We start from the raw sequence: 25,022 nt of genomic DNA, 5'->3' as shown, positions 1-25,022 counted from the left end.
CGGGGGCTCACTGCTCCCGCCCCCCCGCCCCATAAGACGGCCCCTCCCCCTCCATTCCCCCCACTTACCAGCTGTACCTCCAGCAGGAAGTTTTCCACGGAGGGAGGCCCATGGCACTTGGGCGGGCGCCGATGAGCCGGGGTGGGCCCCAGCCTTTCCTGGGAAGCTGCGTGTCCTCTCCCCACACCGGCCTCCCTGCCCCAGGCTCTTCTGCCTGCTGCCTCAGGGACTGGTGCTCCGATCCAGAATCGACTCCCAGTCTCCAGGTGTGACCCTGGGCAAGCTGCTCAGTTCCCCACCTGGACACGAGGGGGTTATCCCCCCACTTTGTCTGTTCAGACTGGAGCTCACTGGGGCAGGACCTGACTGCAGCACCCGGGCCCGTGGAGCTCAGCTTTCAGCCAGGCCCTAGAAGCAGGAGCAGCGTCCTTGTTACCACCCGTCACCCCCACCCAGGTCTGCGCCCTCCCTCCTGCACCTCACTAGCCCCGTGGAACCCCCGTCCGGGAGCTGAAGCGGCCTCGCCTGTGTCCAGCTGGGCGCAGGGCTGGCTTGCAGCCCCATGGTGATGGGACGACCTCCCCAGAGTCCACTCCCTGCCGTGGATGCAGGGCTATTTTAGGGCATGGCTCACATGCAATTAGCCCGTTAGCCACAGGAACACTGGGACTCCCTCCCAGCTCCAGGCAGAGCTGGAGGAGAGCAGCTCCCAGCAAGGGGCTGGCCTGAGGCACCTGCAGGCTGGGAATTCGGGGAGCAGACCCCACTGACAGCAGGAGGAAGCCTGTCCTGATCAGCAGGATCTGCCCCCCCCCCCAATTGATTCCATTTACAGTGCGGGCAAGGGCTGCTGCACGTGGTCAGTTCCCATCCCCCCTCTGCCTCCCAGTGAAGGGGTATGGCTGTGCTGGAGAGAGCTCACCCAAGGGCAAAGCGTGGCCCCCGACAGACACTCATGGGGGGGTTAATAGAGGAGCTTAATGGAGACATCCTCTGAGCCACTCAGCCCATGCAAGCTGCATGGGGCTGGGAGTCCGGACGCCTGGGTTCCGTAGCCAGGTCTGCCACTGACCCCAGGGGAGCGTCCTTTCGCCTCCCCGCTCCCCCGGTCCACCCCATCCGCCTCGGGGAGGCAAAGGCTTCCCCATCTCTGGAAGCGAGTGATCCAAGGTGAAAGTACAACAACCACACGCGGGTGCAAAACAGCCTTATTGTATTGATCAGAATCCGTGCCAAGCATTTTAACAGCGACATCCGTGTCCGCACAAAACCTCACACCTCCCCCCACCACAGCTGGCCACACCCGTGTCCAGCCACAGCCCTGCCCCCCCCTGCTGTCTACTGCGGCTTGGGGGGTGGGGGCTCCGTCCAGTGGGGAGCCCTCACTTGCTGAGCCACCCTCTTCCGTGGCTATTTCCTGAGATAAGAACCAGCTTTGCTGGGAAGTTCCCCTCTGCTCCGTGGAACCAATTTCTCTCCCCTCCCCCTGCAAGAGGGACTGAGCATGAGGATGGAGACGTAAAGCCGTTTCCTGAAGGGCTGCAAGTCAGAAGAACACGGAGTCACCCTCGGCCATGCAACCCCATCCTGCTCCCAGGCCAGGGCTGTCCGTTCGCGTTGACTCCTCGTCCCAGAGAGCAGACACGCCCCGGTAAGATGCTAGCTCGCCTCTGGGCCAGCCATCCCCAGGGTCTGATCCCGCAGGGTGCTCAGCAGCCCAAGCGTTCTCGCCCGGCCACGCGACAGCCCCCGCACCGCGGTCTCAGAGTGACGAGCAGTTCTGCCGGCATCAGGAGATTACAAAGGGACCTTCCATCACAGGCCTAATGCGTCACCAGGCTGAGCGGTGTGGTGGAGAGACACGGACAGCCCCACGGTTCAGTCACCTTTGGGCCCAGAGCCAGTGCCAGAAGTGGGGCTGACAAGAGCACCAGACTTCGCAGGAAGTCACGCAGAGCCCTGACGCTGCAGAGACAGGAGGAGGATGTGGCTGGAACAGAGCGGAGTTGCTGGCTGCCTTCCAGGGGAAAGCAGCGGGGGGGACCCCACACCTTTCCAGGCCAGGACGCTCCCCGCTGCGTCAGGGGAAGGGGCTGCCTGCTCCGAGATCCCTCTGGCTACGGCTCCGTTCGGAGCACTTGTCACGGCTGCTGCGAGCCTCTGGGGTAGCACCAGGATCCCTCTCTTCCCGGGACAGTCCTGGCCCCCTGGAGAGACAGGCCAGCCTCTCCCACGCCTCATGCTGGAGGCGCTGCCTGGGGAAGGAACAGTTGCTCTCTCCTCCCGCAGCCTCCCTGCCGATGGTACCGGCCTCAGGGCAGAGCTTGTTTTGACACAGCCTCAAACAGGCTCTGACCCATCAGCGCATCCACTCCCCGCAGCTACTGGAGGGGTTTGGTCACATGAGGCCTGGAAGCAAAGGGCCCATTCCCCCAGGACACCTGAAAAATCACCCCTAATCGCGGAGAGGGGCCCAGCTCCCTCCTCCAGCAGTTCCCACGAGCAGGCTGCTGCTGGGGCTAGATCCAGCTCCTGCTGTCCCCCCGTCCCCTTATGTGTTTCTCCTTCAGGGGTGGGGGGAGGAAGAGCGAAAATCCCCTCTGCCCTTCACAGCAGAGCCTCCCCCCCAGCACTGAAACCCAGGCCCTGGCCCCACGCTCTGCCAGGCCGCGGGCACCAACCGGGATAATAAATAAATAAATAAACCAACCAACCAAACTTCTTAAAACTTGGCCACTTGGTGGCCCCCCGTGGCCTCTGTGCCCCTGCCCCGGCAGCCAGCGCCCCCTACAGGTGGCTCTCCTCCTCCTCCAGAGAGCGGTTCAGTCCTGGGATGAACTTGAGGAGCCGCTTCCGGAAGCTGGTGTGTTTGCTCTTGCGGGGCGTGACCACGCAGTTCTTTTGGTCCCCTGGCCTCTCCCAGAAGCAGCCCACGGCCCCGTTGCTGCTGCACTTGACGCTGGCGCTGCGGGTCAGGGCGGGCCGGCGCTGGGAGAGGGCTGGGGGGGCGTTGCCCCCGTCCCGCCCAGGGTGCCCGTCCAGGGAATCGGCCGAGTCGAAGAAGCAGGTCTGGTAGACAGAGTCCTCACTCTCCTCGGCGGTGGTGCTGACGCAGCTGGACGTGCTGCCCGCGTCCGACAGCATCTTCCCGAAGGAGACGGAGCTGCTGGCAAGCCCAGTGCCGTGCAGGCCGGAGCGGACGGATTCCAGCGTGTCGTAGATACTGGGGTCTTTCACCACGATCCCTGGGGGGGCGAGGGGCGTTAGAACAGGCCAGGCGCTGGGACGCACAGCGCAGCGGCCAGCCCAGGAGCCACGCGAGAGATTCGGGGACTCAGCCACCAGACTAGTCCCCTCCCCGACTGGCCCCAGCAGTTGCCAGATGGTCCCGTTTAGCCAGCACTCTGGGTGTGAGAAAGGGGAGGTTCCCACCCCGCCCCAGCAGCTTCCTACTCCCACAGCAAAACACGCACCCGCAGCCCAGTGCCCCCACTCACCACGCACCAGCCTCTGCTCCTGGACCATCAGCGAGCGGTACTCCCCCCACTTCTCATACAGGCTTTGCTGCAAGACAGACAGGCCAGTTAGAGCCGCCCGGCGGGGACCTGGCTGCGGACGGGCGGGTCGCTCACTCCAGCTCACGGCCTCACCTTTAGGTACTGCAGCCGAGCCTCCAGCTCCGCTCTCCGGATGGACGTCCCGTACAGCGTCTCCAGCCTGCAAGAGGCAAGCTTCTGGTAGCGATCAACCGAATCGCAGCCCCCCTGCCGAAAGGGGGTCCCCCTGCCAACCTCCCCCGCCCCACGACAAAGGGGGTATTCTCTGAAGACACCCCCCCAAACCCCTGCAGCAAAGGGTCATTGGATGTTTTTTCAGCTCTTTGGAGTTCAGGCCAGCACAGGAAACCGCCTCGCGAGGTGGGGTCCTTGGGCTGTCCTGGGACCAGCTCATCCACCTCCTGCCCCCTGGCAGCAGGGGCCTGGGGCTGAGCTGGGCCTGACAAAGTCCCGCAGCAGAGGGGAAGGAGCCTTCATTTCGGCTCGTTACCAGGCAAAGGGGTTGGAGCTGGAGCAGGCTCCCTCGCAGCCAGGGGCACTCCAAGGGTGGCCCGTCCCCCTGGCTACGAGCCCCCCCAGCCAGTGGGGGATGAGCAGGAGCTGCTCTAAGCAAGCTGCTTGGCTCCGGGAGCCAGGCCGCACCAGGGCAGCCCCCAGTCCCTCTGAGGCCGGGGTTATTGTCTGAGGAAGCCAGTTCCCGTGAGCACTGGCTGCTTCCGCCTGCCCGGCCCCACCTCCGGGACAAGCCAGCCAGGCTCCAGAGCACTGGGGCAGTAGATCCCCACCTCCCACATGGAGCTCGGGAAATGCAGCCCCAGCTCTCCCGCGCCCCGGAGCGGCTGCAGGCATCTCACCTGAGCACGTTCCCAGAGGCCTTGATGATTTCCACAATCTCGCGGTGTCGGACGCCCTCCACGTTCAGCCCGTTCACCACGGTGACGGTGTCTCCTGCGAAGCAGAGAGCACTTAGAGCCGCCCGTGCCTGTGGGCACGAACCTCAGCTCGGTGCCCCCGCAGGGGACTGGCTGACGCAGCTGCACCCTTCCCAGCCCTTCTCCCACACTAACCCCGAGCTCTGCACAAAGGGGCAGGGCAGCCTGAGCCACACGGCACAGAAGGGACTTTCCCCAAGTTAAACTCAGGGCACAACTGGACAAGAACCCACAGTCCTGGCTCCCGGCCACCACAGCTCTAATCACGAGCCCCCAACCCCTTCCCCGGGCCAGGGACAGAACCCAGGAGTCCTGGCTTCCAGCTGGAATCTCGCTGGCCAGGAGCTTCACAAGAACCAGCCCATGGCAGAGCTCAGGGCTACCCCACCCCAACCTGTCTGCTCCTGGAGGGCCCCATGCCCCAGTGAAGTTTGCAGAGTCACTTCCTGCGCTGGGCTGCACCGGGCAGTGGCATGTGTGGTGACATGATAAGGCGGGGGAGACTGCCTGTGTGCCTGGCACCCGCCAGGGGCTGCGTGTAAACAGGAGCGATTGCGAAGGGCAGCGGTTGTGACTTCCCCCTCACACCTGCCCCTGGAAGCCAGGACGCCGGGGTCCCTCAGCCCGCTGGATGCCTTGGTCCTACCCCTGGCTCTGACAGGCCCCCCGTGCAATCATGGGCTGGCCTCCCCAACCTCCAGACCTCGTCCCGCCCCGGTGTGTGAGATGGGGACCGAGCCCCGGGGAGCTGCCGCGATGCACTTACCGGGTATGAGCCCTGCTAACTGGGCTGGGCTCCCCTCATGGACCCGGCAGACAAAGGTGAACATTTCCACGCTGTTCTGGTCTTGGTGGTGGAGTCCATAGGTCTGGAATGAGCAGCCGCTGCCAGTTTGTTAGTGGGAAGGGCTGAGCGAGCACTGGCCGGCCGGCTAGATACACGGGAAGTCTCCAGCCCCGAGGTTAGCACCATTCATCTCCCAGTGCTGTGTTCCCTCCCCAGGTCTCCGCTACAGCTGAGGATCCAGGGGCTGCCTACGCTGCCTCCCCCAGCTCCGCATCCCTGCGCCAGCCTCCCGCACGTCAGGAGCCGCCCCCCCAACGATCTGTATTTAACCACCCTTTGCATAGTGCTTAGCAACGCCCAGCGACGGGGGCCCCCCCATGGGCCCCCAAACCCAGCCCGCTCCAGATGGCTGCTTTGCGTGAGCTGCCGGCCCCCTCCCGCCATCTGAACCGTGACTGAGTCGGGGGCGGTTTCTGTAACTTCGGCATCATGGCTGCTAAAAATAAACTCTGGCTCAGAAACCGTTTAAAAATACTGTCAATGCAGAGCAAGGTCTGGTCTGAAATCGCTGAAACCAGGGCAGCTCCTCCGCCCCGCGAGCCTGCTACTGCTCTAGGGAGCAGCGCTGCCGGCAACAGCCGACCACGGCCACAGGGCAACCCCACCCCCGTGCCCGAGAGCCCTGAACGGCTGCGCACTGCTCCGCTGGGGCTGGGACGCCTACACCGGGCCGTGCGGCGCACTGGCTGGCCCCCGGCACCACCAGCCGGGAGGAGTGGCGGCTAGGAGAGGCAGCCTTTGGTCCCCAGGGGGCCTGCCCGGCCAGCGCTGCCCGGTAGAACCATGATCCGAATCCCACTTCAGGTCGGTTTTCTTAGAGCGAGTGCCAGCTGATTTCTCTGCCCTCGGGGAGGGCACTCACCTGGATCTCAAACCCAAACGTCTCCTCTGCCTCCTTCTCCAGCGTGATCACCTTCCTGGGGAGAGAACGGGCCATCAGCAGTGGCCTGAGACTCCCAGTTCCGCCCCGCCCAGGGCAGCATCTCACCCATGTCACTGCTACTGTTCACTGCACTGATATCCCCCCATCCCCCGGCAGCGTCTTGCTGGCATGGAGCACAGCTACCAAACTCAACCCCCCTTGTCACAGAGCAGGTTCAAATCCCAGTGACGCTTCCTCTCTCCCAGGGGCCTTGAGCCAGGGCCTGAGGCGCAGAAGGGTTAAGTGACTTGCCCAAGGTTACACAGCAGGTCAGTAGCAGAGCCAGGACAAGGACCCCGGAGTCCTAGCTCTTGGTCCCCCTGCTCCAGGTACTGGACTGCAATCCCTCCAAGAGCTGGGGCTAGAACCCAGGAGCCCCAGCTCCCAGGTTTAAAGCAGGAATGATCTATTTGAGGCCAGAGCCATGTTTAATTGTGCAGCTTCCCCAGCAAGGGGCAGGAGGGGGGAAGAGACAGCAACACAGATGGGATTACTTCAGCGTTGGCCCGACCCAGAGCTGAACCCCACCCCCCCACCACAAAAGGGGAATCCACCCTGACTCTCCCTGCCGGGCTCTGTGTCCCAAGCCTCAGGCCCCACCCCGCAGGCCACCCCGTTTCACAGCTGCCCGTGGGCTGGTCCCGCCCCTCCCCGAAGCGTGTTATTTAACAAGCTGCGTAAGCGTCTCCTGCCCGCAACTCAGTGATTACGCCCCAAATGGGTTTATTCCCGTGCTCCAGAACAATGCAGGCAGGCAGGCGGCAGGAAAGCGCGTCGTGCCCCTTGGCCAAGCAGCTGCTTCAGCATTTTCACTGAATTAAGCCTTTGCAGAACACCTCCCCGCCAAGATTCAGTGTGAGTCATGGGCCTTCTCCAGGGCGTCAGGGGGCGCAGAGATAAAGGAACTATCGGCAAACCTGGAGGAGCACCGAGGATCATCGCCGCTGTCAGGAAGCCGAGTCTGACACTACCTGGTGCTGTGAACTTGGAAGTGTCCCTTAACCTCTCTGCACCTCATGTCCCGCCCCCCCAGTGAAAATGGGGACAGTGGTGCAGCCCTGTCAGAAAGCCTTGGAGGACATGACATGGGATGGCTCACAAGCCCTGCCCCTCCACACGCTGTCTGGGCTCCCAGTGCAGACACGTAACCCAGCTGCAAGCCCCGCTTTAAAGCCATCCTAGTCTCCGCGGGAAGGAGCCTGGATTGATGGCAGGTTTCCGCTGGTCCCATTTCCGGCACCCAAAACATCGGGGCTGTGATCAGTTTTACTTTCCCCGGGAGGCGGCTTGTCTGGGGCCCTCGGGATCTCTGCTCTAGCGTAGCTACAGGGCAACCCCCCGGTTTTGACACTACACTAGTGTAACACGTTTGAGGGTAAAGCACCACTCGCACGAGGGTAACAGACCCCCCCGTGTCTGGGCTCCCAGTGCAGACATGTAACCCAGCTGCCAGCCCCGCTTTAAAGCCAGCGGCTCTGTGGCACCAGCAGAGATTCCCAGGTTCCTAGTGCAGACAAGCCCTTCAGTTCAGAATGAACCCCAGGCGCCCCTTCCCAAAGGCGATGCAGCTTTTCCCACGTGTAGCTGGCAGGAAAAGAGCTGCACTTCCAGCCAGCCCATTGACTCTAGCCAACGGCCATGCCAGCCCCACCGAGGGGACAGCCCGAGCCCCTGGGAAGCAGCAAGTCTGGGGGGGGGGTCTCATGGGGCGAGTTAGGACACCACCGCGTACAGCCGGTTCGCAGCCTGGGACAAATCCGGTCCCAAGCACTGCCTCACGCTCCAGCCGGACTCCACGCTGAGGGGCCGAGGGCCGGGATTTTTCCAAAGCCCTCTCAAAAGAGTCCATGTGCGAGAGACAGTGACTCAGCTGCCAGCTGGATCCTGCTGGCACTTGGATAACTAAAGCCGGCTTTGAATTTCTCTTACGTGCGCCACAGAGGCTGGAGAGGAGAGACCTCCCTGGGTCAGAGCCCAGCCCCTGCAATGGCAGGAGCCAGAGTCCTAGGAGGGGAAAAGCCCCCATCACACCCCCGGTTTGCACCGGCCAGGCAGGACAGCAGCAGTCGGCACCACCACAAAATCTGCGGGGCCCTTTCCCAGCTCTGGTGTCAGCCTTGCAGAGGGAAAGGATCCCCACACCATCAGGCTGCTGGCGTTCCAGAGGCCACTGACAGTCTCGTGTGCGATGGGTCATGCCTGCCCCATAGCGGGTACTTAACAAGCTCCAGCCACTCATCTGGCTCATAATGGGTCTTATTTAACTTGGGAGAATTTCACCCTCTGGTAAAGAAAATGCATCATTTGCCCCTGCCCCCACGCAATCACCTGCCATTGCGAACTGCTCAAAATAGCCTTTATTTATAGACTCCTCTTTGTGGTTCAAAGACATGCTTCTGCGACTCGGTCATTGCTGTCACGGCCTTGCTAAAGGCCCAGTCCTGAGCAGAGCTTGCAGCTTCCAACCTGGTGGGACTGAGTGGTGAATGGTCACCCTGAAACCCCGGGAAGGCTGAGATAAAAGCCAGCGAGTGAGCAAATCCAGCACTCCGAGAGGAGCTGCAGCCTCTGGGGCTTTTCAGCAGGTTTGTGCCCGGAGCCCAAAGGGTTAATGGGTTTTCCTGGCACGCAGCCTTGGTTTTACGATGCAGGATGGATTTCTGGGCATGCTGGGGACCCACCCTGTGGAAGGTGTTCAGATCCTCCGACAGTCAGGTCCTTGGCCCTGCAAGGCCCCCACCCTGTGTGCTCTGATCCCTTGCTGACTGCAGACCTTTCCAACACCTTGGTGTGCAGAACTATCCCACTGCGTAGAGAAGATAGGAAGTATGGCAAGAGACCACCCTGGCTTAACCAGGAGCTCTTCAGTGATCTAAAGCTCAAAAGAGTCCTACAAAAAGTGGAAACTCGGTCAAATTACAAAGGATGAATATAAACAAACATTAGAAAGGAACAAAATTAGAAAGGCCAGGGCACAAAATGAGATCAATCTAGCTAGGGACATAAAGGGTAACAAGAAAACATTCTACAAATACATTGACGCAAGAGGAAGACCAAGGGCAGAGTAGGCCCATTACTCAATGAGGGGGGAAAGACAACAATAGAAAATGTGGAAATGGCAGAGGTGCTTAATGACTTCTTTGTTTCGGTTTTCACCAAGAAGGTTGGTGGCGATTGGACGTCTAACATAGTGAATGCCAGTGAGAATGAGGTAGGATCAGAGTCTAAAATAGGGAAAGAACAAGTCAAAAATTACTTAGACAAGTTAGATGTCTTCAAATCACCAGGGCCTGATGAAATGCATCCTAGAATACTTAAGGAGCAGACTGAGGAGATATCTGAGCCATTAGCAATGATCTCTGAGAAGTCATGGAAGATGGGAGACGTTCCAGAAGACTGGAAAAGGGCAAATATAGTGCCCATCTATAAAAAGACAACCCAGGGAATTACAGACCCGTCTGCTTAACTTCTGTACCCGGAAAGAGAATGGAGCCATAATTAAGCAATCAATTTGCAAAACACCTAGAAGATAATGAGGTGATAAGTAACAGTCAGCATGGATTTGTCACAAACAAATCGTGTCAAACCAACCGCTAGTTTTCTTTGACAGGGTAACAAGCCTTGTGGATGGGGGGAAGCAGGAGATGTGCTATATCTTGACTTTAGTAAGGCTTTTGATATGGTCTCGCATGACCTTCTCATAAACAAACTAGCGAAATACAACCTAGATGGAGCTGCTATAAGGTGGGTGCAAAACTGGTTGGAAAATCGTTCCCAGACAGTAGTTATCAGTAGCTCACAGTCAAGCTGGAAGAGCATAACACGTGGCGTCCCACTGGGATCAGTTCTGGGTCCGGTTCTGTTCAATATCTTCATCACTGACTGAGATAATGGCATACAGAGTACACTTATAAAGTTTGCGGACGATATGAAGCTGGGAGCGGTTGCAAGTGCTTTGGAGGATAGGATTAAAATTCAAAATGTTCTGGACAAACTGGAGAAATGGTCTGAACTAAATAGGATGAAACTGAATAAGGACAAGTGCAAAGTGCTCCACTTAGGAAGGAACAGTCAGGTGCACACATACAAAATGGGAAATGACGGCCTAGGAAGAAGAACTGCAGAAAGGGAGCTGGGGGTCATAGTGGATCACAAGCTGAATATGAGTCAACAGTGTAACGCTGTTGCAAAAAAAGCAAACATCATTCTGGGATGTATTAGCAGGAGTATTGTGAGCAAGACACGAGAAGTAATTCTTCTGCTCTACTCTACGCTGATTAGGCCTCAACTGGAGTATTGTGTCCAGCTCTGGGCACCACATTTCAGGAAGGATGTGGACAAATTGGAGAGAGTCCAGAGAAGAGCAACAAAAATGATTAAAGGTCTAGAAAACATGACCTATGAGGGAAGATTGAAAAAATTGGGTTTGTTTAGTCTGGAAAAGAGAAGACGGGGGGACATGAGAACAGTTTTCAAGTACATAGAAGGTTGTTACAAGGAGGAGGGAGAAAAATTGTTGTTCTTAACCTCTGAGGATAGGACAAGAAGAATGGGCTTAAATTGCAGCAAGGGCGGTTCAGGTTGGACATTAGGAAAAGCTTCCTAACTGTCAGGGTGGTTAAGAACTGGAATAAATTACCTAGGGCGGTTGTGGAATCTCCATCTTTTGGGATTTTTAAGAGCAGGTTGAACAAACACTTGTCAGGGATGGTCTAGATAATACGTAGTCCTGCCATGAGTACAGGGAACTGGACGAGATGACCTCTCAAGGTCCCTTCCAGTCCTATGATTCTATGAACTCCCACAAGGCCAAGCTACATGTTGGTCCCCAGCCCCAATGGCCTCTTAGCACATCCACCTGCCCCCAGCCAGGGGAGCTAGTTACAAATGGAACGCTTCTGAGGCACTAATTGACTTTGCAGCCCAATGCTGGTTCACTTCTGGCATCCCCACTCGGCTTGGCCTGTTCCCCGGGGTTCCTAGCCCGAGCCCAGTGCAGTTGCGTTTGGGGTGCAGAGGGAACGTTTTAAACTTCCCTGAAGCTTTAGAAATTCAGGAAACTTCTCTGATATTAGGCTGGGTTTTTTTTATTTTGCTGTTGGGTTTGGTTTTTTTGTTTTTTTTTTAATAAATACCACACAATTAGCCTCCCTCCCTTGCTGGCAGGCCACCATGGGGTTGTTCCCCTTACCCCCTGCCCTGGTCCAGCCCCACAGACCACAAGCTGGTTTGCATGCCTGATCTGGGACGACTGAGGAGTGGGCACCTCCTGCCATCACAGCCACAACCGGGGGAAGTGCCCTTGACTGTTAACGGCCGACACCCAAGAGCTGATCAGAAACCAGAGGCTGCTTTTTATGAGCCTGTCGAGATGCTAAGGAGTAGCCAGAGGCTGCTCTGGCTGGGAGAGGAGGAAGGAGCGTGACACCGCTCCTCCGCCAACGGGACGAGCTCCCCGAAGCGGGCGCTCCAGGCTGCTGTGCTCAGAGGTCAGAAGAGACTTTTGCTGGCCCCGGTTATTGTTTGGGCTAAGGAAGCAGTGTGGCTTACCGGTGCTGCTCCGGGGACTGGCTCAGCGGTTTCCATCGGAACCCAGAGCCCTAGGAGAGAGTGAGAAAACAGAGCAACGTTAGACAGGCCGATCCCTTCCCCCCTGCGCTTGGCGTGCAATCACAGACACTTCTGCCACGGGACCCCAGAGCGTTGCTGCAGAACTGCCAGGCGACAGAGCACGTGGCCCTTCCCTAGCACCTGGCAGGTGAGCCCCTGAGCCCCCTAACCCCGCTTCCCTGCCCCCGGGGAAGGCAGCTAGGCAGAGAGGGAGTGACCTGGCCCAGCGATCACGGCTAACAGTGTGGCAGGGATATAAAGCCCAGCAAGCCGGGGGATGAGCTCAGACTTGTTGGCCCCTGCTGGAGCTAGGACACGGGACTGGAGGGACCCTCAGGTCTGACCCAGCCCGGCCAGTCACAAAGCGAGTCGATGGCTGGGCCAGGCCCCAGGGATCCCAACTGCCAGATGGAGAGCCAATGCCACCCCGGGCCCTAGCTGCAGGTCACGTGTGAACGTGGAGGGAGGGAGGGGCGGCAGGTTCTGCCTTCCCACAGGGCTGCCACCCAGCATACAGTCAGGTTCCACACTGTGACACGTCTCCGTGTACCCAGGGGACCTGGGCAGAGCTCACCTCTACCCAGGCCACCAAAACGGCTCTCCCGCGCCCCGCCTTTTCCCAAGCCACAGATTCGCCAGGCCACAATCGGTGCACCAGCGACCGGCGCAACCAAGTGTAAAATCTGCCTCCCCCGCAGCTCCGGCGGGCCCTTAGAAAGGGCTCGAGGGGCACTGGGAAGAGGGGCCGGGCTCTGCCCCTTTGGAGCCATTCAGGGTCAGGCAGCCACCCCCTGCCAAGCTGCTACGTCCCAGACGGGCACCAGCAGACACTGCCCAGCTCAAGCAGGTGATTTAAGACCCCTCCCAATGTGGAGCCCCCGGCCCTCCAGCATCCGCCTCCCGCTCTGTGGCCAGGGGAGCCCTTGGCGGCTGCCCCGATGGGGAGCGCCAGGCTGCAACAGCAGGACAAGACACAGCTATTTACTCCTGAAATCAGCCACCCAGCGCCACAAGAGATCCCTGCAGCACCGAGTCTCTGAGCCCGGGTCAGCTGACGCCGGCCCGCGGGGCTCTGGCTGCGGCACCGGAGGGGGCAGTGCAGACCCAGGGGCTGGAGCCCAGGCCCTCTGCCCCAGGCCCTCTCAGGGTTTCAAAGCCAGGGCCTGACCCTGATCAGTTCCACTGCAATGTTCAGTCCTGCAGCTTGAGTCAGCTGACCCAGCCGGGGGTCTCTTCCGGCAGGGTACGGGGACCCCGAACACTGCAGGCATTGCCCAAGCCTGCGACCTACCAGCGTCTCACAGCATCCAGCCCAGGCACTGCGCGCACTGCGAGACCTGCCAACAGCCCCAGGAGGCGTCAAGCCAGCCGCGTCCTGGCTCCATTCCCGCCCCAGCCCGATGCTAGGGAGCAGATCTCACGGCAGGGGGCGCTGCCCTTTGCGTGAGAGGAGACACCAAAGTCCCGCGGCGCTTTCAGATCCCATTGTCCCTCTTCGTGAGAGGGACACCAACCTCGGGAAATTTTAGCTGGGCAATTACCCGCCCCCCACACCAGCTTTCCTAGTCCTGCCTGCAGGGAAATGGTGCACTGGGCTCCTGAATGTGCAGGGCGGATGGGTCATTTCAACAGTGGCTGCACGTCACCCCAGACGCAGCTGCATTTTGGCAGTGGAGCAAGTGACGCCTTGATAGAGTTTGTGAAGCACTTGGGAACGAAATGTGCTACAGAGGACAAACAGCAGGCCCTGCTCTGGCCGCAAGCAGATCCCACCAGGCCAGGGGACAGATCAAATCATGCTTTGATTTAAGCTGGAGCTTGCATCTGTTTAACACTTGTCCCCCGTTCTGACGTCAAACGGAATCGCTGGATCCTGTCACGTTCTGTACATGGCGTGCCATGGCAAGCGCTTTTTGGGGCTGGAAGACGAAAGCCCCGCGGACAGAAAGCCCTCTTTGTTTTACTCCAAAGTCAGATTTTTAATGCAAAATTCAACAATCCCCCTCATTGTTGGTCATTTAAAAAACGGGGAACCAACGCCTGACGGGAGGCAGTGGCAAGGCAGAAGAATTAGTATAAATGGACCCCCCAGAGGTGGGCGGCCCCAGAACCCACTTCATAGTCAGCCGTGAGAATTTCAGACATCTCGGCCGAGGCACAAACAGCGGCCGACTATAAAGACGGGGCTTTGTCACCAAGTGTCTTTTTTTGCTGCTCTTTGGTTCAACCCGATCCCCGCTCGCAGCGGCCACGAAGCAGACAGCAGGTTTTTATTAAACTGCCTTTGAAAAGCCCAGCCGCCCAGCACAAGTGGAATTTAGTTTGAAAATAAACACTGGGCTAGAACATTGCCCCAGGCTCCCCGGATCGCCAGCCAAAGCCTCCGTTTTCCCCCGCAGCTCGACTGCACCATCAGCCCAGCGTACCTCTCCCACTTAGCACCCTGCCCTCGCAAGTCGGGCTCATCTTCCTTCCTAAGGCTGGGTCAGAGAGAAGGGCTGCCCACGGGCGGGCCGGGCTGCCACCTGCCGAATGCCACCCTGGCCAATTCCGTAGTGCTAGCGGGCAGAACGCGTACACACAGCCAGCCCAGTCGGGGACGCCGCTAAGATGCGAGCCGGCCAGCCAGCTGAAGCCCAGGGAGCCCCTGCAGCCGCCAGATTAGCCAAGCTCCTGCACCATGGGAGGAAAGAGCACAGAGAATAAATAAATACTCCAGAGGCCTGGCCACAGCCCTTCCTGAGTGGAGCAGAGCAAGGCAGCTTCAGACGGCAGCCAGCTGGGAGCTGCTGCTCTATCTCCAAGGATAAAATTTACCCCCCCCCCCGCCCCGGTCCCCCATTTGGTCCCTGATAGAATCAAACAATTAAGCAGCGACCATGGACCTGGTGTTGCCCCGTGTAATTAAACAGGCTCTTGTGCCAACATGTGCTTCCAACACAAAGCCCGAGGCAGCACGGACAGACACCACGGCCTGGGGGTGGGGCACTGTTACTTCTGCTGGGCAGGCATGTGGGTAACGATCATAGAATCACAGACTATCCAGGTTGGAAGGGACCTCAGGAGGTCATCTCATCCAAGCCCCTGCACAAAAGCAGGACCAATCCCCAACTAAATCATCCCAGCCAGGGCTTTGTCAAGCCTGACCTGAAAAAGCTCGAAGGAAGGAGATTCCACCACCTCCCTAGGTAATGATGGGCCACTGCCAGGTCTACCCTCCCCAGCTGGGACATGCTGGAGTCAGAGTGGAAATTTAATCCCTTCCCCCCCTCCCCCCCAAAACAAGGGAGGGAGCTCTGTGCTCGGAGGAGCCGGGTGCTGATAAAGTTACATCAAAACTGACCATGCAAATGGCTCTGCGCCTCCTATGGAAATCCAGGTTTTGAAAGTGAAATGCGCCGGTCCTGCTTCCCGACAGCTCCACAAACAAACCACGCGGTTCATCCACTCGCCAGCAGAGCTGGTTTCCTGCCTGGGGCTGGAGGCACCAGCGCCTGGGTGAGGCCTGGCTTGCCACTATCCGGCTTTCTTCACGTTTCTGCACAGCTGAGTCTCAGCCTGGAAGACCCCAGACCGTGCACACAAGAGCGCTCGCAAGCCACTGGAGTGCAGCTGGCTCAGGGGTGTCAGGAGGGACAGCAGTGGGGGGCGGGTGGGGGGAGGGGAGATTTGGGTAAAGGATCAGGGGAAGGCAGGCTGTTATCATTAGCATCCAAGCAGAGAAGTGCAGGGTCTTCCCACTGTGACCTGCCCAGAACACACATCTCTGTCCTCCAGAGGTGCTGAGGAGCTAAGTGGATGCAAAGGCGTAGACCCAATGCACTGTGCAGCCAACCCCCTGGACGCATACCCTGTGCTCTGGGGATTAAGCCCCAGATGCACTGAAGCCCTGTTCTGGCTGACGCTTGCTAGGTCGTAGTTCCCTCTGGCACCAACACAAGGCCTGCTGTCCCCTTTGCGCTTTGGCAGCCTTTGGACCATTCCTTCTGCCAGCTCCAGGACTCTGCATTGAGTCAGCCCTCCTGGGCTTGGAACCCAAGCTCTGCTCCAGGAAGTCCAACCATTTCAAACATGATGATCAGACCATGAAGCCATCCCCTCCAGCAGTGACCCCCCTCAGGAAGTTTGATGTGGAAACTATTCCACCCCACCCCACCCCTCCCCACCAGGAAGCTAAGAGTGCAACTCCACAGAAGCTACATCCATGACTTCCTAGTTTAACTTCTAGTTTCTTGGCAGAGCATCAGCCTCTAGATTCACTTCTCTTCTGAAGATCTTTGCATCACCAGCCTCTCGGCTCCCCCTCCCTCCACCCCATCTAGCCCCAAGCCACTTTCAGGAAGTTTCCTCGGAGACTGAAAGTCTCACTTGCTTTGAGAGATGGCTAGGAAAGTTTGTGCAATGCCTCTGAGTGACGTCTGTCTGTGCCCCGAGCGCCAGCCTATGGTTCAGCATGGAAGGGGCGTCCCCCACAGCTTGAGCTGCCAGGAGCCTGAGTTACACCCAAGAATGAGTGCGTAAAGCATGCAGAGTCCTAGAGAGAGAGTCAGAGTGTAGGGCCAAGAGCTCCCACGCTCTGGGGGGACCAGAGCATGGCCAGCTGAAGGCAAAAGGGCCAGTCTGCCCTGCCAAGTCAACACCTGCTGCCTTCAGAGCCCTCCCGGGTGCCTTCCCTCCTGGCCACAGGAGTCAAAACTCCAGTGACTCTCTCCTGCTGGCCTCCCAGCACATCCTGTCTGATCTGCCTCGCTCAGATTGCAAGTTCAGTGGCCCTGGCCTAGCACTCAGAGCCAGTACTAGCAGCCTGCGCCCAGTAACACCCCGCTCCTCTTGCGCTCTTCACCCAGGGGAAGCCAGAGGAACGTGCAGAGCGGTATTATCCCACTTTCCGGCTGGGGAAGCTGATGTGAAGGGGACATGCCCTACTCAGGGTCACAGCCAGTCAGAGGCAGTGTTGGGCGCAGACCCGAGAGCCCTGACGCCCAGCTCTGCATCAACGGGCAGCCTGCGCCCCGGGGGGCTAGAATCCGAGAAGATGCTGTTTGAGCGACAGGTTGGTGCATCTGTATCGTTCACTTCCAACTGGTTCAGCTTGTGAGACAGGAGTTCTCAGCTAGGGGTGCAAACTCAGCTTTCTACGTGGGCCCCGAGGGGGAGGGCGGGACGGGACAGCATAACTTCGCGGATACATAAATCCCCCACAACCGCACAAGATTGCGGCATCCGTATTTAGGCGACAGTTTTTCTGTCTTGGCAGGAGACAAGAGAATCTGCTTTGCTCTTCGGCAGCTCTTGACGTCTGACTAGACAGAGAGCGCCTAAGAACCACCCCCCCACCTCAGCAAGTTACGCTGATGTGGCTTAGTCACAGAGATCAAAAAGGCAACTAGACATGGCTTCCACAGCTCTATTCCTGACCGCACACGTTAGCCACCCTCATTGAGAAAAGCTTATTGAAAAAGGGAACCTGAGAAGTCATTTGTTTCTTTCTCTCCCCCACCAATTGTTTCATGATGTTCCTCACTTCCTGGACAATTGCGTCACCGTGTCCTGAAGCGGTCGTGACACCCGGACACGCAGAGCCAAGCCTGCTGTGCCATCACAGGCTCCCCCGAAAGATCTAATCACATGCTCCCAAAAGCTGATCGCTTAAGAACTTGTAGCCTCTGAGAGAGGCCTGGCCTCACCAAGAGCACTGCATTCAGAGCTCCTGGTGAACAGCCGCTGAGTGTTTCCAGGCTGCCACGGGGGTGGGAAAGCTGGACAGGAAGCGAGTCCTTATTTCTCCAGTAACGCCCTCACACCCGCCCCCCCACCCCCCCACTGCTCCAACGCCCGCATCTCACTCCGTAAAAAGCACATAACTGACCGGTGAACTCCCCGCTAGAGGGTATTACTAAGCGAAGCAAGTGGTTTCAACAGCTGTCAGAAGAGGACTGAACACTGGACTGTAGCCAACGAGGGGTGTTCACACTGAAAGCACAGCCTGTGTTCTGATCCTAACCCCCATCCCATCCCTTGCTGTGCTGGGTCTAACTTGGTTGGCATGTTCTTTGGACCTGTCTTTGCCTGCAAAGCACTGTGCTATAGGAAGGGTATGAAAATCAGCATCCATTGTCCCAATACTTAAGTGAGCGCTATAAGTGTTCTCAAACCTCATGCTTCTAGCCATGGCTGCCAGCAGGGGTCAGGAAGGAATTTCTCCTCCCCTGCTTGTCACTTGGAACTCTGCACAGCTAGGGGACGTTGTGGGGTTTTATGGCTTCCCCTGAAGCACTGGCCACAGGAAATTGCTCCAAAACAGGTACTAGCTTCCAGTTCCTTTCCAGGTGGAATTTAAGGGGTTTCATGTGACCTGACTAAAACCCTACAGGTTGAGGGATATCAAAGGCAACTGTTGATGACAAGTTGATTATAAGGACAATTTATATTGTGAGAGACAGCGTCTGTTTTGGGGCGGATGGGAGAGCGTTACGGATGCTTGTCCCTATGCTCATAGGACTTCTAGCATGTGTACAAGCTCCCAGAGCCCTGAATAAGTGTTTTTGACACAAATACATGCTGACGAGACAGGAATGCTCACACTAGAGCAAACTGTGGGCTATGCTCCCGTAGTTCTGCCGACTCGGCCCTTTCTTTCCCACCGACAGCCAGTTCTCTCTGGGCAAAGTTTTGATAACTTGGTTCAAGACAGAAAACTTTTTAAACCAAGACATTTCAAACACTTCACTTTCCAGCACCCTAATATTTACTCTCCCATCATGCCCAGCAGATTAAGCCAGTTACCAACTTAAGCCCCAGTTTTGGAAGCAACTCTTTTACATGGAATGCCAGGATTTTTTTCCAGGGACCAGCCTAAGTCAGTTGACAGCCTTAGACAGAACGTCTCTCAGGCCACGAGGGGCGAAGTTTCTTAAAGTTATTTTCCTCCATGTTGTGTAAAAATTTTCAGTGTCCCTGGCCACATAATGAGCCTAAGGTGTTCTCTTTCCACTAGAACATGTCATGTCAGATTTAAGCCCCACACTTAAGCGTCATGTATAATCAGCTTTTACAGAGGTCAGTGGAAAATTCATGAGGTTTTTTTTGTTTTTGTTTTTTTAAAAAGAGTTCCAGTGAGGAGTTAGGTTTAAACCCAAACAATTCCCTGCATTGTTTACAACCCAAGCATTGTGGCACTGGGCTAGGGCATGAAAAGTTGGTAGCGAAATGACCTAGAGAGGACTATAACAAAAGCAAAACCAACTAGCTTCTTCATTGCCTTTGTTACTGGTCCTTTGTTACTGTGAGAGGCAGGCAGGAAGGAAACCAGCAGAGAGCCAGAACTGTATCAGATCTTTGTAAAGCTTTACATCTTGAGTTTAACCCATCAGCGTCTCTATAAGCATTAAGTGGAACATGCCACTGATTTATATGCAAAAAAGTTACCCTCCCATATCCCCTCCTCTCCAAGTTACACAGAACTCCAGCCATGTAGAGTTTGATGATCAACAAGGGGGACAAGTTGTCTGCATTGACCATCTGCTCCCAGGAACTGCCCGCTCAGAGCAGTGGCCCTTCTAGCCCAATGTCCCATCTCCAGCAGGGCCTGGCAGCGGCTGTTTTCAGAAGATGCGAGAAAGCCTGTAGGGAGCAGGTACAGGAAAGCCTGCCCGGCGGAGGCTGCTCCTCCCTAATGCCCACCCCGCTGGGGTCAGTTCAGACCCTAAAGCAGGAGGATTTAAACGCACCCATCTCCGCGGCCCCAGCAGCACCACAGGCCCCGGGTTCCGGATGCTCTTGGAGGGCTGAGTCTCAGTTAGGGGAAGCTGGCCCTGGGGGTGCCATAGGGCCAGGGTGGCATCACACACAGGAGGGATATGCCCTAGAGCTGGCGGGTCCCTGGGGGATGAGGGGAACCTGTGGCCTTTCCCTGCATCCCACACACCATGGGTGGGGAGGTAACGCATTGGGACAACACAAGGTGCCGGCTGCACCCCAGGGAGACAAGTCAGGGAGGGTCAGGCAGAGCTTGGTCCAAAGCTCGTGGGCCCAGTGGGGTAGGAGGTTCAGGGGCAGCATCCATTTGTACCTAATGGGTCTGGTGGGGTGGGAGCTGGGAGGGTCTGGGCTCGATCCCAGTCCTGGAGGGAGCACTCAGGAGTGGGGGTGGGGTTTGGTCCCAGAGCAAGTGGGCTCCAGGGCAGGGAGGTACTGGGGGGCGTCAGCGTGTCAGTCCCTACCTAGCGGGGTCAGTGAGGTGGGAGGCTTGGGGGCAGAGAGGGTTCGGTCCAGGGGGGTTTCGGCTTGGCCCTGCTCCCAGTTTGGTCTGTACCTAGCGGGTCTGGTGGGATGGGAAGCTCAGAGGCAGGAGGGTCCAGACCCTGGGGGTCTCAGGCCCGGTCAGGGGGTGGGGAGTCTAAGGGGCAGGGAGGATCCAAACCCTGGGGAGCTCGGTCACGGTCCGGTCCATATCTAGTGGTCCCGGTCAGGGAGGAATCTCAGGGGCAGGGAGGGTCCAGACCCTGGGGGCTCGGTCCCTGTCCCAGGGGCAGGGGGGGTGGGCGCTCGGTCCCGGTCCGGTCCGTACCCAGCGGCCCCGGTCGGGGAGGAATCTAGGGGGCAGGGAGGGTCCGGACCCGGGGGGCTCGGTCCCTGTCCGGCCGGGGGGGGCGCTCGGTCCCGGTCCGGTCCGTACCCAGCGGCCCCGGTCGGGGAGGGATCTAGGGGGCAGGGAGGGTCCGGACCCGGGGGGCTCGGTCCCTGTCCCGCGGGGGGGCGCTCGGTCCCGGTCCGGTCCGTACCCAGCGGCCCCGGTCGGGGAGGGATCTAGGGGGCAGGGAGGGTCCGGACCCGGGGGGCTCGGTCCCTGTCCGGCCGGGGGGGGGCGCGCTCGGTCCCGGTCCGGTCCGTACCCAGCGGCCCCGGTCGGGGAGGAATCTAGGGGGCAGGGACGGTCCGGACCCGGGGGGCTCGGTCCCTGTCCCGCGGGGGGGCGCTCGGTCCCGGTCCGGTCCGTACCCAGCGGCCCTGGTCGGGGAGGGATCTAGGGGGCAGGGAGGGTCCGGACCCGGGGGGCTCGGTCCCTGTCCCGCGGGGGGGCGCTCGGTCCCGATCCGGTCCGTACCCAGCGGCCCCGGTCGGGGAGGGATCTAGGGGGCAGGGAGGGTCCGGACCCGGGGGGCTCGGTCCCTGTCCGGCCGGGGGGGGGGCGCGCTCGGTCCCGGTCCGGTCCGTACCCAGCGGCCCCGGTCGGGGAGGGATCTAGGGGGCAGGGAGGGTCCGGACCCGGGGGGCTCGGTCCCTGTCCCGCGGGGGGCGCTCGGTCCCGATCCGGTCCGTACCCAGCGGCCCCGGTCGGGGAGGGATCTAGGGGGCAGGGAGGGTCCGGACCCGGGGGGCTCGGTCCCTGTCCGGCCGGGGGGGGGCGCGCTCGGTCCCGGTCCGGTCCGTACCCAGCGGCCCCGGTCGGGGAGGGATCTAGGGGGCAGGGAGGGTCCGGACCCGGGGGGCTCGGTCCCTGTCCCGCGGGGGGGCGCTCGGTCCCGGTCCGGTCCGTACCCAGCGGCCCCGGTCGGGGAGGGATCTAGGGGGCAGGGAGGGTCCGGACCCGGGGGGCTCGGTCCCTGTCCGGCCGGGGGGGGGCGCGCTCGGTCCCGGTCCGGTCCGTACCCAGCGGCCCCGGTCGGGGAGGGATCTAGGGGGCAGGGAGGGTCCGGACCCGGGGGGCTCGGTCCCTGTCCCGCGGGGGGGCGCTCGGTCCCGGTCCGGTCCCTACCTTACGGGCCCGGGGCAAGGTGCCCCCGGAGGCCGCCAGCGCCCGGTACATCTCGGCCGCCCGGCAGCCGCCCAGCGCCGGGAAGGGGCCGCCCCCCGCGGGGCCCGGGTCCAGGGCAGCTGCCCCCGCCGCGTCCTCCTCCTTGGGCTGGAGCCGCTGCAGGCGCCGCAGGGTCATGGCCGGGCGTGGGGCGCGGGCGGCCGGCGCACGAGGCTATATCGGCCCGGGGGGGGCGGGGCGGGCGGAGGACACGCCCACGGGGAGGGGGACACGCCCCCTTCCACACAGGCCCCGCCCCGGCAGGGAGAGGCCACCCCCCTTTCCACAGGGAACCCCGCTGCGCCACGCCCCCTGGGCGGGGAGACCACGCCCCTTCGATCACACCCGCGATCCTGATACAGGGGGAGGCCACGCCTCCTTCCACGGACGCCCCGCCTCTAAAGATGAGAGGCCACGCCCCCATCCAGCAAAACTCCACCCTGTGGCTCACAAACCACGCCCCTTCCGCGAGTAAAGCTAGCCCCTCGCTCTGAAACCACCCTAGGAGCCCACCTCCATCCAGGGAATCTCCTCCCCATGGCACATAAACCCCTCCCCATTGGATATAAACTCCACCCCCTTCAGGAAACTCCTCCCCTAGACACATAAACCCCACCCTCATAACGGTTGCAATTGCAAAGGATAGACGCTGGGGAGCAGTTATGTTTATTCCCTGAGCCTGGGGCATCCGGGTTTCCTCCTGTTCAGGGGAGGAATCCAACTCCGGTGGCCAGGGTGTGATTCCACGGCTGCTCTCTCGACACCCCGTACGTGGAAGCTCATGCACTCTTGGACAAGAGCGCTTCCGGGCTTCAGCCCTGCAGGGACGAATCTCAGCGCTGCCAAGGAGCCAAAAATCATGTCCTTCCAGAGTGGAAGCCTCAGTGGTCAAGAGCCTAACGCGCTAACCTCAGGAGCCCATCGCTGCACCTGCGTCCTTGTCCACTTGATCGTAGATCCTGGACCAGGCTCAGCAGCCCACTTGACCGGGCTTTGCCCGGGTTCCTCCCCACCCCGCGACAGCATCACAGACAATAACCCAGCCTGAGGACTGCAGCGCCAGCCTCCAGGATCCAGGGGCCAGCCTGTGGTTACAGAACCTGGGTGTCACACGCTGACGCCTGCATATGAGAGAGAGAGAGGTTTCTATTAAATTTATTATTATTAATTATTATTATTAAAAGGGGGCCCATGACCAGCACCTTCGGGTGTCCAACTTGATACGTCTCGAAGGGAGCTGATTTTCAGAGGAGTCCATTTCAGGTGACTCGAGTCAGACACCCAAAACTAGACACCGGGGAAAGTCTTGGCTGGTGTATTTCTCGGCATCCCCCGTGACATGGAGTTATAGCGAAAGAGGCACTGTCTTCTTAAAACAGTCGGATTAGCAATGCTAAACTCATTTGAAACTCCTATATTTACTGTATTGTTCACCAATGAAGTGGCCCCTCCCTTCTCTTTGTGCATTTCTTTCATCTTGGAAAATGGATTACGGCTTGTCCGTGTCATGATTTGGTCGCCATGCATTCACCAAGGGCCAGATCCTGGAGTGGGGTCCACAGGTACAGAGCTTATTGCAAGATCAGGGTTTCACACCCTTCCTGCGGCACCATTTGGTAGCGAACACAAGGGAATGTTTAAATCCAAATAGAACTGCTTTCACTTGAACGTCTATCAAACAAATAGGTTAACTCATTTCTATTCATACCAGCCTCTGTAAAGAGGGGTTTTGTTTTGGGGCCACTTGAATGTGCCCCTTAGTCAATTAACGCTTTTCCTTTTATTATTTACAGGACATAAAGGTCCCAGCCAAGCTCAGGGCCCTGTTGTGCCGGGTGCTGCACAAATGCAAAATGAGTGACAGCACCTGCCCCGGAGAGCTTCACATCCAAACAGCCAACCATGCTGAGGGAAGGGCTATCATTCGTTTTACAGATGGGGAAGTGAGGCCCAGAAAGATGAAGTGAATGGTCTAAGGGCACGCAGGAGGCCGGGGGCAGAGCTGGGAGCGGAACCAGGTGCCCTGTGTCACAATGCACTGCCTTGCCCACAAGATCCATTTTCCTTTAACACTAGAACCGAGCTCAGCCAGTGACTGTTTTACACAGGTCAGACGTAGGCCTAACCACAGCGACCCTTGCACTAACAGGTCTTGATAGGAAGCCTCAAAAAGGAGAAGTGAAATACAGAAGTGCAGAGCCATGTTCTCCCCCGGGACACACACACATGGGTGTGAGCTGCATGCGCCCATTGAACTGGACACTTGCTGGCACACTCGTAGAACCTCATTAAGGGTTATAGTGTGTGAAGGGGACACGCACATGTGCCCCCTTTTGGACAGGTGGGGAAACTGAGGCATAGAGCACTTGGCAGCCTGGTGTTCAGAGATGCCGAGCATCTGCAGCACCTCTGAAAGTCCGGGGTCTGAATGACTTGCACGGGGCACACAGCAAAGCAATGCCAGCCAAGAAGAGAAGCTGGGTCTCCCGTCACCTAGGCTGGTGAGCTAACCACAGGAGCTGCCACCTCTGTAGCTTTAGTCGCGGTCCTGGACTCCTGTGAGGGAACCCAACCCAGATTTTATTAAGGGACACCAGGGCTATGATAGCTGAGCACCCCGCTGCTCTTCCTGCTTCCCCAGCACTAGTCTCAGTGGTCACTGTTTCCTCTCCCACCTGTGCACGGGCTGTGCAGTGCGGAGAGTGGGTAGAACCAGCCGTGTTATCAAAGCCAATCTGGGATCAGACGTGGGAACATCCTTTGCATTTCTGTGGTGCCTTTCATTTCCGGGGCTCAGCAGACATTCACTACGTAGGCCTTACCACATAGAATCATAGAATCAGAGAATATCAGGGTTGGAAGGGACCTCAGGAGGTCATCTAGTCCCACCCCCTGCTCAAAAGCAGGACCAATCCCCAATTAAATCATCCCAGCCAGGGCTTTGTCAAGCCTGACCTTAAAAACTTCTAAGGAAGGAGATTCCACCACCTCCCTAGGTAACGCATTCCAGTGTTTTACCACCCTCCTAGTGAAAAAGTTTTTCCTAATATCCAACCTAAATCTCCCCCACTGCAACTTGAGACCATTACTCCTTGTCCTGTCCTCTTCCACCACTGAGAATAGTCTAGAACCATCCTCTCTGGAACCACCTCTAAGGCAGCTATCAAATCCCCCCTCATTCTTCCCTTCTGCAGACTAAACAATCCCAGTTCCCTCAGCCTCTCCTCATAAGTCATGTGTTCCAGACCCCTAATCATTTTTGTTGCCCTTCGCTGGACTCTTTCCAGTTTATCCACATCCTTCTTGTAGTGTGGGGCCCAAAACTGGACACAGTACTCCAGATGAGGCCTCACCAATG

General features: G+C 58.6%; 1 protein-coding gene across 1 annotated transcript; it reads right to left on the bottom strand.

Annotated features, from left to right (window-relative positions):
- Positions 1 to 1,196: 1,196 nt before the first annotated feature.
- Positions 1,197 to 21,805, bottom strand: TAMALIN (trafficking regulator and scaffold protein tamalin). The gene is made up of 8 exons (XM_084609927.1): positions 21,626 to 21,805; positions 11,809 to 11,858; positions 6,199 to 6,253; positions 5,256 to 5,358; positions 4,412 to 4,505; positions 3,651 to 3,717; positions 3,498 to 3,564; positions 1,197 to 3,245 (listed from the first exon to the last, which is right to left on the bottom strand). The coding sequence occupies exons 1-8, from the start codon at positions 21,800 to 21,802 to the stop codon at positions 2,788 to 2,790; spliced, it is 1,071 nt and encodes a 356-aa protein (XP_084466053.1). The 5' UTR covers positions 21,803 to 21,805; the 3' UTR covers positions 1,197 to 2,787.
- Between the last annotated feature and the right edge of the window lie 3,217 nt (positions 21,806 to 25,022).

Source organism: Lepidochelys olivacea (genome assembly GCF_965140295.1).
Source record: "Lepidochelys olivacea isolate rLepOli2 genome assembly, chromosome: 20".
NCBI classification, from domain to species: domain Eukaryota; kingdom Metazoa; phylum Chordata; order Testudines; family Cheloniidae; genus Lepidochelys; species Lepidochelys olivacea.
Note: the sequence above shows the minus strand (reverse complement) of the source record. Positions and strands in the feature narration are given on the sequence as shown.

Excerpts from the sequence above, each read along its gene's own strand:
- TAMALIN (XM_084609927.1), bottom strand. The coding sequence starts at position 21,802 with ATGACCCTGCGGCGCCTGCAGCGGCTCCAGCCCAAGGAGGAGGACGCG. Across the intron at positions 4,506-5,255 it reads GTTAGCAGGGCTCATACCCG|GAGACACCGTCACCGTGGTG; the intron begins GTAAGTGCATCG and ends TCTGCTTCGCAG. Across the intron at positions 3,246-3,497 it reads GGAGCAGAGGCTGGTGCGTG|GGATCGTGGTGAAAGACCCC; the intron begins GTGAGTGGGGGC and ends TCGCCCCCCCAG.